Below are 12,886 nucleotides of genomic sequence, written 5' to 3'. Positions count from 1 at the left end.
GTCACTTTTTAATTAAGACTATTTCGGATTCACTGGGTTCTCCCCTATTCACTGGTTGAGCTACTTTCGTCTTGGAGGGTGGGTTTGTTCTCAGCTAAATTAAAGGTTGGTTTCTTTGGAACTGTCTGCTTTCTGCTATTTACTAGGTGATTTGGAAGGAACAGAATTGCAGAAGTTTTGAGAAGTCTGAGTCTTTAGAGGTGAATTATTAGCAGGGTGGAATGAAACTTGAAGAGAAGATCAGTTGGGCTTTGTAACTCAAGTCTGTTTGCAGGAACTCCGGCCAGCCATTTTACTGATCCTTGGTCATTCATTATATTTTGATTTCTATGTACAAGAACTGAATGTATATGTTATATGCATGTATATGGGTACACGCATTTTTTACATTCTCCTGTATACACAGAGTGCAGGGACCAGGAATATTGAACAGAGAGAGAGAGAGAGAGAGAGAGAGAGAGAGAGAGAGAGCAATTCAAGAATAACCCAGCTGCCCATTGAGCAATTACCATGAACGCCTACATGCCATGTGGGTGGACCAGTGAAAGTTCAAGGTTTGATTGGATGAACTCATGAACTTCCTCCAGTCTCTAAGGACAACAGTTAGATCGGCCAGCTTTGCATTGATACTACGACAACAGTTGGCATGGATGGTCGTCACTGCCCTAATATCTCTGCTCTCCCTACAGAAGCCGCTAAAATACACTGTATCCATGTACCTCACTCTGAGCCCAAGCCGTCTGAACTCTCCCCTCCGCTTCATTCTCTCCAGAACGCCTTGATCATTCATCCCCCGAGACCTGTTCTTCATGGCGTACCAGGCGTCGAACAAAGCGATCGTCTTGTTGTTCGATCGCACATAGTAGAACCCGGTGTTGATGGGATTCGCTTCAGACCACTGGTTGCCATTGAATTTATCACAACTGATCTGGAGATCGCTGCTGTTGTCATTGCTCAACCTCAAGAACGGATTCCTTAGCCACATTACATCTGTATCCTGCTCCATGCAATAACCAATTAAATGAACCCAGTAAAAATTTTATCTGATCGATCTAGTTTCAGTTTTCTTAATATGAACGTTTTCAGTGTGTTAAGACAAGATTATCTGTAGACTGGTTCAAGAAACTGTCACACATGCAACCAATGACCTCGTACTAAGTCAACACCAGTCGCCAAGAAACCACCCATCCAGTAAAAAATTTTCGACGTTCGAGGTCAAAACCCAGACCATGAATTAATTAATCGTGATAGACTGTAAACTGCAGTTTGATCGTCAACTCACATACCGTGAAGATGAAGCTGTACCCTCTTTTGAGAACATCGGCAAGGAAGAGAGTTCTCCTCCACATCATCTTGAGGAAGTCGTCTGACATGAAGAACTTCTCCCCTCCAAAATCGACCCCTTCAGTTACAAGTTTGTAGCAGTGAAGCCTGAGAAACTTGCACCGATCAAAGGCTATTTGATCGACTGCCACGAGGAGAAGGTGATCGATCAAGGGTCGAGTCCCTTCACCAAGCCAGAAACTCTCCATGAAGAGATCTAACATTGTCCTTCCTTCACCCTCAACGTAAGCCTTGTTTACTACGGCAATTATCAGTGTCTTGTTTTCTGCTGAAGCTTCCTCCAAAGCTGTTTCAAGATCATCTTTTGAAACGTTCAGGGTGATCTGATAATTCAAACAAAGAAAGAAAATCAAAAGTCGTATATATAATATTAATCTCCATACACAATAAGAAGAAGAAGAGAACCATTCCGAATCAGAGAAGAGAGGCGTGCTTAATAACCTTGTTTGACAACGAACATGAGTTGTGTAGTGGGAATGAATGCAAAACATTGGAAAAGGACGGAGACCAGATGAGAATGATCACAAAGGCAACTCCGAGGAACAGAAGAGAGACCATAGCCAATTTTCCAATGCTACTTTTGGAGTAACCCATAACTACTTACGACTTACAGACACAGGTACCTAGGTCTAGCTCGCTCTTGCAAAGAAATGGCGATCGACGTTCTTCCACTGTATAGATTAAGTATTTTATACCGTTAGTCATTCAGCAAAAGAAAAATTAATTAATATCTAGCTCGCTCTACGTATTTGCATTTGCAGTAGTCTTTCCAAACTGAGCCTAAGTCATTTATTTTATTTTCTTTTTTGATCATAAGAATAAGCTTGGATTTGATCAGATGAGAGTGTTCAAAGCACAGAATCTCTTCATCTGGACATGTTTGGCTAATTGCAACACATTTATTATATTCATATCAGAGTTTCGTTGGTTATATTAAAAAGAAAATTTAAAAAATAAAGTCATATTTGGATTAGGCAAGTGCAAGTTGGTATTTCTCAACTGAGTCTGAATCTCCTGCACATGACAACCTCTTGTTTTTTATTTTTTTCCTATTTTCAAATTTTAAAATATATCAAAAGAGAAAAAAAGGGGCAAAACTGATATAAACATTTGTTGAAGAGAAACACATCTTCCACAAAGGTTTTCTATTGAATTCATGCTTGAATTAGTAGTTGCTAATAAATTCAGTTACAAAAATGCACTATTGGTGAAAATTCATTCATACGGACATGGTGGAAATTAGCAGATATCCAAAACGATGTGTGATTTCTACCAGAAAAGGAAATATTTTTTTATCATTTATTTCAAAGAATGAGATTGAACAGGAATCCAAAAGTAAGAAATTCAAAAATGGGAGGGATATATCAAAAAGTTTCAAGATCAAAAGCTCCAAAGGTTATGAAGAAAAAGAAAGACGAAAAAAAAAAAATACAAATGAAACCAATGTTTGTTTGAAAAAAGGAATTGTTTGTTTCTTCTTATCTCTTTTCTCTTAAATGCAATCATGCAACTTTTTGTTTTTCAATGATACCTCCAAAAAGATAAACAAAAATTCTAATATATGGGGTCAAAATAGATATTTGATATTTTTCAAAATTCAAAATTCAAAACAACATTTTCTGAAAAAAAAAGTTCACCAATACCAATATATCTCTTATGGTAATTATTGCAGTATGAACAAGCCCTTACCTTTGTTTTCTTGACTCCTACCGACAACTCTTCCAAGATGAAGAAGAAAGACGATAAACCAGATAGATAAGCCTGAGATCTCTATACCAAATGGCATCTTCGATGACTTCCTGTCATCTTCTCTTGGATGGAAACAAAATCTCTAATTCAATCTCTATCGATATCCACACTTGATTTCAAAACCACCGCTACCTTGTATAAAAGGTGTTTGTTTCATCTCGACCTCTTTATCCCTAGTTTATATGAATGTTATCCTCATGTTAATTTGTTTTTTCTTCAGGTTTCAGATTTGCCTTAATTTTTTGGATCTGCAGCATTTCAATTAATAATGCCTTTTGAATATATATTGTGATAAGCCTGAGATGCCATTAAGGCAACGAAAAGATCGAGTTAAATTTGCATGAGAGTGTGAGAAACACTCATAAAGCGATAATAGGTTGGGTTTCTCAAAGAATTTCTCACAATTGGTGCTCGCTCTGTTTTCCAGGCATGTTTCTCCACCCAAGATCGGAATAATTGAAATTTGAGAGGAAGGAAATGAAGCCTCTTGAACGTTATCGGTCGTCCATTAAGTTGTTCACACATACAAATCTTTCACTCATGCGATGCTGAGATGGCACAACCCAATAGGTTGTGCAGGAAGATATGTAGAATGAGATGTGCAGGAGATTCGGACTCCAAATGTGTGTGTGGGGTGTTGTTTTTCTGGTAAAATAAGTTTTAAGCTATAATCAAGCAATTGATGATGGTGAGGTTAATCAAAGTCAATGGGCTAAAACCATGAAATCACGGCCTTTTGAATTTTGATGTATTGCTGAGGTTCCACATAAAGTGAACTCAATTAAAAATGGTGGAGCTGGGGCTTGTTTGGACCATTAACCAGAAACCATGGGTTGATGACGCTAAACTATCGGGATTCACTCAATTATTAACACTTCCTTCCCACCCTTTTTGTAGTGGGCCAGATTACCCAATCTGTTTCTGAGGCTACAATTAACTAAATTTAACATTTTTTAATTATAGCCATTGGGATTTGGGTTAGGTTTATTCAGACTTAAAAAGAGTTTAGTTTCCAACCGAAAGACACAGGTTTGAGCACGAAGGTGCAGAAACATCCCACCAGTCGTAGTTGTATTGAAGATTGATTCAGGGTTAGGGTTGGAAAAAGCAGCCCAATATAGAGCTGAGTTGGGTTAGGGTTGGAAAATGCAGCCCAAACCCGGCTTAACCGGGTACATTATTACTTGTTATTGTATTCTTGTATATAATATTATTGTCGACTTGTTTTACACAAAAGAAAAGTTCAATACACAAGGTTTCAAACTGAAAGTGAAATATAGTTGTGTAGCCTGCAGCTTGACTTTATGATCGGATTGGGCTAGGCTCATAACTTCTGGTTGGGTGAGGATTGACCTCAACCAATATTCCAATTTAGCCCAGGTTGCGCCCCTAGCGTTTCACCTTGAGTTGGGCATGGAAAATGGTCTGCTAAGCATATAGGGGTGTTGATGGACCGGCTTTGGATTGGATCCGTTCAAATTAAAATTAATTGAGATAGATTAGACGAATCAATAAGAAATATTAGATTGGATTAGTCCAAATTTAATGGTCTAAAGTATTTATTGGATCGGATTAGATTTGGTCCGATCCATTTGATTTATATTGGATTGGATCGGAATATTGAAGGAGTGTTAATTGGACTGGATTTGGTCCAATCCAATCTGGTCCAACATGTGGACCCAATCTAGTCCAAATCACATATAAATCAAGTCCAATTGAAATACAAATGGACCAGATGGGGTTAATCCAATCCAAATTGAATGAAACACAAAAAAAAAAAACTAAAAAATATAAAAAACTACATGAAAACCACAAACAATGAGAGGTGCTAATGGACCTGTTTTGGGTTGGATCCATCCAAATCAAAATCATTTTGGACGGATTGGATGAACCAATACGATATATTGAATTGGACCAGTCCAAACTTAATGGTCCAAAGTATTTATTGGATTGAATTGGACCTGGTTGATCGGTAATGGGTTTATATTGGACTAGATCGGATTGAACCAATATCTAGTCCAGTGATAGATTGGGTTGGAACTAATCTAAATTAAAATCAATTTAAACAGATTGGACAATTCAAATATTGAATGAGACCAATCCAAAATGATCCAAAATGACTCATATTGGACTGTATTGGGGTTCGACCAAATTTGGTCCAACTGACACTACTACCAAATAATAGAAAATACAAGAGAGAGATCTAAAAAGAAAAGCGGATAAAAACAAAAACATTTGAATTAGAGTGATTGTCAACTATTGGATTGGAATCTGAGTTGATGACTCGTGCTTCTTGAGATGCAAAGCAGTCCTGGTGTCAAGTTGATGGATTCTAGTAGAGCTGTAAATTGGGTCATACTAACCGCGAGCCAGCACGATATAGGCACGTATGCCATGTTGGCACAGGTCCGTGACCCAACATGGCCCATATATATAGGTCAACCTGTCTGATCGTCCAATCCAATCTAATTTTCAAAATTATGAACAAAAAATAATATTATACATCAAAATTCTTATAAAATAAAAATTTAAGTTTTTTTTTTATTTTCTTGTTTATTTTAAAAATTTCACTATTTTTTGATTTTTTTTTAAATATTTCTCTTATGACCTGACCCAAGGCTTGTGGCCTGACTCGACCCATGACACGGCGTGACATGATTCAGGCGGCTATTTGGGCTTGTGCCATGGACAAAGTCGGGCCTGACCTATGAATATCCTGGATGAGACAAATATGACCCACCAAAGCTCGCAAAGTGGTGTCGTGTCAATCCGGCATCGCGAAGTTGGAATTGAGAGAGAGAATTACGAAGAGGCATGGTGGGATTTGGACGGACCATTGGACATATGGATTATCCACTCCAATCCGAAAAATATTCATTGGACATTTGATTCAGGATCGGTTCGTATCCATATGTTTTGTTGGACCTTCCAAAATGAGATTTGAATCGGATGGGATCCAGTCCGATCCTGATCCATTAACACCCTTAAATTGAACCAATATCCTATTTCGCTGATAGGATTGGAATCAATCTAAATTAAAACTAATTTAAATAAATTAGCGATTCAGACATTGAATTAAACTGGATCAGACCTGACGTATTTAATAAATTCATATTGAACCAATTGGACCAAGACTGGTCCAAATCCAATTAACACCCCTAAGTGAATATTACAAATTATATAAAATTCAGATATCAACTAAGATAATTTTCATTAAAAGATGAAGGAACACAAAGCACAGGTTCGAGAATACAACATAACAATGAGGAAAGTCCAAACAAAGCTTGTAGAATATCAGCATTCAAACAACAAGAATGGACAATTGAAGAGAAAGCACTCCTGCTCTGATAAGCCTAGTTGAGCCAAATAATGCGCCACTCCATTGTTTGACCTGGCACAAACTAAATAAAACATAAGATTTTGGAGTCAATTTAGATCTTCAACCCATGGTTTTTAAAATCGGACTAGATCAGAAAAATCAGGAATCAGTCAAATGATTGATTTCGGTTTTTTTCAAAACTGGAATTTCTTCAAAAACCATTGATTTTGATTAGCAAACTGCTGATTCGGACGATTAATCTTAGAACAGTTTTAATCATTTTTTATTTTTTTAAACTGAGAGCAGGTGGGCATAAACTGAGAGCATTAACTCTAAACCTAGTACTTCCACATGCAAACCTCCTACATCCTTAACTTTCCTCTTTGAGTTCACGGGCTCACCATCAGCACTTTCCGAAGCAGCACCAACCCCATTCAATGACAACCTGGAAGCAAATCCATCAGAAATGAAAACCGGTAATAGTCCTCTAGGACTTTCTATAAGACTATTCCAGTCACCATTATAATAAGTCTCCTCCATTGCAAAAACAACTCCAAAACCTAAATGGGTTCAACCTCCAAACCCAAATCTCCCATTAAACCTCTCAAAATCAAAATAAAAGCCAATTGGGTTCTTATAGTCTCCACCCAAACCATAAGAAACCCAGCTCTAGAACAAGCTCTCGTGACAGAAAAATTCAAGGAGTGTTTCAGATATTTAAAAAATGTAAGAGAAGGTATTTTGAGGTTCTCACAACGACCACTGACTCGTTGTTGTCGGAAACAAGTGTAGACTCAATAAAATCCCACTTTCAGCATCTTGAGGTAGAGAAGGCAGATGAGAGGTGGACTGTTGCGAATCAGATCAAGGAAGAGAGGAGATTGTTGCAGGAGAGACAAGAGAAGAAGGTAGAGAAGACCATTGGACGGAGATTGCACATACTCATGCGACTACAATGTTCAAATATCAATTGGACTCTAGCATCTCTCCTCTTCGATCAGACTCAGTTTTCTAGTTTGTTGTAGAAGCAAGCAATGGAGATTGATCAAAGAGGTAGAAATGGAGGAGAGAGAGAGAGAGCATCGGGGGAGAAGGAGATTGATCAGAGGGCAATGAAAAATGAGCCCTAGCTGAGGGCATTGACAAGTGAACCCTTGTGTTCTCACTAGGATTGTAATGGTTTCTTCAATGAGAATAAGTATGAGAGGCTGGAAGACTTAGCCCTGTTTCCAGATCGAGAGAGAGAGAGAGAGAGGGAGGGAGAGAGAGAAGCTTCATCAAGTTTAGAGGAGGATGGAAATTTACAATGATTTTATCGATGTAAACTTTTCATTGATTTTTGAGGGAAATACTGATAAGATGGAATTTTACATCAATTTGTGAGGTATATTAGCACCTCTACTAAAATCAAACTGGGGTGTAAAGTTTACTCCAGTTCTCATTTACACCTCAAACAAATGCAACCTAAAGAAATCCACATCTGTCCACACTTTCTCATCAATTTCCTGAATGTCATTGTTGATGGTAAAAGCAGCTAAGACAGATGAAGTGTAAATGACTCTTCTCACCGTCTTGAACACACCTTGGGAATGCCTAGCGTTCCCTCTACTGATGTTTTAAGCACAATGTCTAGAGGAGTCTTCCCTTCCAAAACAATGGGATGTGCGACGTGAAAGACTCCTATGCAGCCATCGATTATAGGTTCAAAGCTATCTAGCCTGTTGAGATCAACTTCAAATATTTGGAGCTTCTCGGATGCATCCAGTAGGATTTTAAGACAATTTACATCTTCCTTAAACTCTGGTTTTGAAAAAGAAGAAAAAGGGTTAATAGGTTACCCTTAAAGAATTGACAGATGCCCAAAACACAGTCAATGTGTTTTCTGAACATGATCTGATGTTCAGTTGAAAGGAAGCTTGAGATGGAGATGGGACCAATAAATATCATAATTTGTAACTATAGGAAGAAAAGAAGAAAGTACTTGGATCTAGTCGGACAGTGGTGCAAATAGAGTAGCCTTGTTGAAGGAGCCTTTGGAATTCTCAAGGTTCAAAGTATCAACATAAGAAGATATGCCGGTTGGGTGTATCGGTCTGTATCAGTATGTTTTATTTATTTATTTTTTCAAAGCCGGTTTAGAGGGGTCAGTTTAAGTCTCAGCTACCCTCTGAACCACGGCCTGACCCAATACAACCCCTGCAGGGGCGAATTGGGAAGCCATCAACACGATATGTGAACCTTGCCTGCTCTAGATCAACCACGAGGCAATGTACCCTACTCCACCTGTGACACACACCGTTCCCTTTCCCCCTTCAATGTTCATCAGTCAATTCATCGGGAACTAGAATCAAAGCATTTCTTTCTTTCGTGCTTGCTTTGTTTCCTATCTTCTTTAATGCTGCTACTACTTCCTCTTCTTTTAGTGAGAGCTTGGTCCTTTTAAGTAGCTCGTATTTTCTTTGCTTGTAAATAAAATGAAAAGACAAAAGAGAAACTATAAGACCGGATAAAGTGGGATAGGAAAAGAGGCCGGGTAAAGAGGTCGATAGGGGTATTTTAATAAAAATAGATGCAAACTAATTTACAAAAGGGTAAAATAGGCATTTAAAAAAATGATTCTTTGGTTTAATGTTTTCCGCCTTGGTGATTGACGGAAGGGAGGTTTTTGTTATTTTATTTAAAAATCTAGGGGAGGTTTTTGCTTAAACGAAACTATAGGGGAAGTTTTTATGATTGTTAGAAACTTCAAGGGAGGTTTTTGTATTTTACCCGAATTCAAAAGGAGGGAGGGGGTTTGATTAGTGAAAGCTATCATATCTTTTTTGGCATGGTAGGCTTTCCCAAGATAAAAATATACTAGCAGAGGGGCTCTGCTTCGTAGGGGCTAGATTGAAATTGTAATATTGCTATTTGCTAATAAAAAAAGATAATGGTATCTTAATAAGAAACTTGCAATTATAAATACTTAAGTTTTGAAACTCATATAAAGACTTAAAAGAAATTATCATGTACTTATTTTTTAAATATTGTTTTAGCAAAGTATCTCATATAAAAGAGTGTGATCATACAGTGATAGTTTTGAGTTCTACTTCATAGTTGTCCTTTGTTTTGCATCGAGAGCTCCTAGTTGACTTGGATGGTAGGATTGTTCGGTCCGAGAACCATCCAGACAACCGGTTCCATTTTACACCAAAACTCGGTCCCTGGCCAAAAATTGTTGAATCAGTCAACGACCCATTAACCTGGGCAATTGACCCGTCAACCCATTCAATAGTTTTTGGACATTTTTTATTTTTAATTATTTTTTATTTTTTTATTTTTGTTGTTAGAACGAGCCATCCATTCGAACCGGACTATCGAACTGTCGACCTGAAAAGTGGTGGCCAAAACGGTTCTGTTTTCAAGTCATTTTCTAAATGTCAATAATTATACAAAATAACTTTGTAGTCATAGTCATGGGAAAGGTGGACATTGCAAGGGATTCCAAAACCTTGAAAGATAAGTCCAAAGTGACCTTAAACACAGAAAAAAAATGGTGGTAAATCCACCAATTTGGAAAAACCAAGGAAAAAAAATAAAAAAGTTGAAAGAAAGAGACAAAGTAGATCGTGTTGTAAGAAAAAAAAAACTTTGCACAAGAAAACCAAAAAAAAAACAAAAGGGAAGAAATAAAATGGTGGTAAACCCTAGACTATTTTGAAGGATCTTGAAGAAGAAGACCAAAGATAAAAGAAAGCAAAAAAGGAAAAAAAGGAACATACCCACACATGCTCGAATAAAGCCCACAGTAGAAAAAACCTCTGAATAGTGAAAATTCAAAAGCATAAAAAAACCATGGTTATTGAACTGCCGTTGACCCGGATAGATGGACATTTCAGCATGGGAACTGTCCAGGCAACTGATTTTGTTTTACCCCAATCTCGGTCATTGGCTAAAAATCGTTGAATTGATGAACGGCCCATTAACCTAGGCAGTCGAACCGTCAACCCATTGACCCATTCAATGTTTTTTTGCCATTTTTTTAATTGGGAACTGATATCGTGCAATCCAGATGCTCCCTTGTGTGCTATGACTCGGACTTTGATTGGATGTCTACCTAGCTGGGCCGAGCTGATGTCTGAATGTCCGAACTAATGTGCGCTGCAAGGAGTAGAAGGTGAGAGTGCCCAGGTACATTTTACTTGTGGAGGGCACTCTGATGCTTAAGTCAATAGGTGTTTGAGAAGTTTTCTGAGAGAATGAGAGAGATTTAGAAGGTTTAGTGTGCGTACCTTTCTGAGTGGGTTTGGGTGCCTTTTATAGGTCCCCTGACTCAGTGGTTTGGGGTAACGGTCTTGAGCTCTTTGTGGAGCCGTTCTCTTGTTTCCTGGCGCGTTAATGCGTCAGTTACTAGATCCTCGTGGAGGTTAGGATTTGTCTAAGTAAGTTGAGGCATGCAACACGGTGAGTCGGGGGCGGTTAGAGAGCTCTTCCTTGCAGGTCGCCTTAGGTCCTCTTAGCTCAATCGACTCCTATAACAAGTCGCCATAATCTTACGGGGTCTGCCAGCTTGACCTTGTCGAGGTGATGGACGGTCTGGGCAAGGTGCTCCAATCTAACTTACCGAGCTGGTATGCTAACTTAGCACTAAGGTGTCATCCAGAAGCCACATGTCGCTAAATGATTGAGAGGACCAAATTACCCCTCACCAGAAACTGTCCAGGCAACCGATTCTGTTTTATCCCAACCTTGGTGCCTGACCAAAAACTGTTGAATCGGTCAATGACCCATTGACCCGGGCGGTCGAACTGCCAACCCGTTGACCCATTCAATGGTTTTTGGAAATTTTTTTATTTTTTAATTTTTGTTGTCAAAACAAGCCATCCATTCGAATTGGATATTCGAATCGTCGACCTAAAAATCGGTGGCCAGAAAGGTTCCATTTTTGGGTCATATGAGTCACACACTCGAATGACACAACACGTAGGATATTGCTTAATGGACCTCATTTTTTGCTTGTAATTTATGTTGTTAGAATGGGTTGTCCATTCGAACTAGATAGTTGAACCACCATTTTTTATTTTTTATTTTTAATTGGGAACCGTTTAGGCAACTAGTTTTGTTTTACCCCAATCCCGGCCCCTAGCAAAAAATCGTTGAATCAGCCAATGACCCATTGACCCAAGCGGTCGGACCGTTCAATGGTTTTTGGTCATTTTATTATTCTTTTGATTTTTGTTGTCAAAACGGGCCATCCATTCGAACTGGACAGTCGAATCGCCGACCCAAAAACTGATGGTCAGAACGGTTTCGTTTTTCAGGTCGTATGAGTTACATGCTCAAATGGCATAACACGTTAATGGACCTTACACACTCAATTTTTTGCCTGTAATTTTTGTTGTCAAAATGGGCATTTGAACCGAACGGTTAAACCGCTAATCCAAAAACTGGTGGTCAGAACGATTTTATAATTTTTTGTTTACATTTTGGATTATCGAATCGTCGACCAAAAAGCAGTGGTAAATAAGGTATATAATTTTTTTTTACGTTTCTTTCTTGTAATTTGAAAATTTTAAAGAATCTTTAATAATTATAATGGATTTGAACTATTCCCATTATAATAGTTAGTAATTATAATCGATAAGTTAATGCCATTTGGCGAAAGGGGAGACAACTCCTTTGTATTAAAAGAAAGGGAAAGACAAACATATATCAAAAGAAAGGGTATTGGACGTCTAAAAGCAACTTTAAAAAGTAGTTGGATAAAGGTTTGATATAAAGAAGGCTTAATTTTTTATTTTATTTTTAACACAACACACACAAACTTTTCAAGATAGGTGGGTAAATCGGGGATCCGAACCCTTTTGTGGTAGATTTGGGACTTGGTGGGTATGACTTTAAAAACAAGGAAAATGAGTTTAAGGAGATTTGTTTACTATCTTGTAAGAGAGTTTCAAACCATTTCTCATTGATAGTTTTTCTTATTTAAAATAAAAAATTATTTTTAGAAGGAAAAAAACTTACCGGTATGCATGGTTTTAAGCTTTGAGTTGACTTTTGGTATGACACTGATTCGAGCAAGGCCCATTCAAATTTTGAATAAAGCATAAAAGTCATTGTTCAAAAAGTGGTCTCTTGAACTTTTACTAAAAATATGGATCAAAATCTTTGCAAGAAAATCCACCCAAAATTTCTAATTCTATGTTTTGTTTGATGGAAAAAAAATAGAAACATAGTCGAGAAAAAAAAATTTCTTAGGGGAATCTGTTAAAAAAATTTTAAGAGCTTTTCCGAAAGTTTCTGTTTTTCTGTTTTTTTGTTTTGGTGAAAAAAGAAAAAGGAATAAATAAAGAAATGTGACACAAATTAAAATATTATTTAAAATATATAATTAACGGTATGTTCAACCTGGATCCGTGGCGCAATGGTAGCGCGTCTAACTCCAGATCAAAAGATTGCGTGTTCAATTCACGTCGGGTTCAAGTCCCGTCTCAC

At 37.8% G+C, this 12,886-nt stretch overlaps 1 protein-coding gene and 1 non-coding gene across 2 annotated transcripts; one reads left to right on the top strand and one right to left on the bottom strand.

Moving 5' to 3' along the window:
- Positions 1 to 267: 267 nt before the first annotated feature.
- LOC148848393 (uncharacterized protein At1g28695-like) lies at positions 268 to 3,578 on the bottom strand. The gene is made up of 4 exons (XM_088950853.1): positions 3,034 to 3,578; positions 1,786 to 2,015; positions 1,287 to 1,667; positions 268 to 997 (listed from the first exon to the last, which is right to left on the bottom strand). Exons 2-4 carry the CDS (start codon positions 1,936 to 1,938, stop codon positions 506 to 508), a joined length of 1,026 nt encoding a protein of 341 aa, XP_088806979.1. The 5' UTR covers positions 1,939 to 2,015; positions 3,034 to 3,578; the 3' UTR covers positions 268 to 505.
- Positions 3,579 to 12,801: 9,223 nt separating this feature from the next.
- On the top strand, positions 12,802 to 12,873 carry TRNAW-CCA (transfer RNA tryptophan (anticodon CCA)). Its single transcript has one exon. It is a non-coding gene; the product is annotated as a tRNA-Trp (tRNA).
- The last annotated feature ends 13 nt before the right edge of the window (positions 12,874 to 12,886 follow it).

Source organism: Nelumbo lutea, chromosome 6, assembly GCF_056320005.1.
Source record: "Nelumbo lutea isolate HS-2025 chromosome 6, American lotus-T2T, whole genome shotgun sequence".
NCBI classification, from domain to species: domain Eukaryota; kingdom Viridiplantae; phylum Streptophyta; class Magnoliopsida; order Proteales; family Nelumbonaceae; genus Nelumbo; species Nelumbo lutea.
This window is presented reverse-complemented; position numbering and strand designations above follow the sequence as displayed.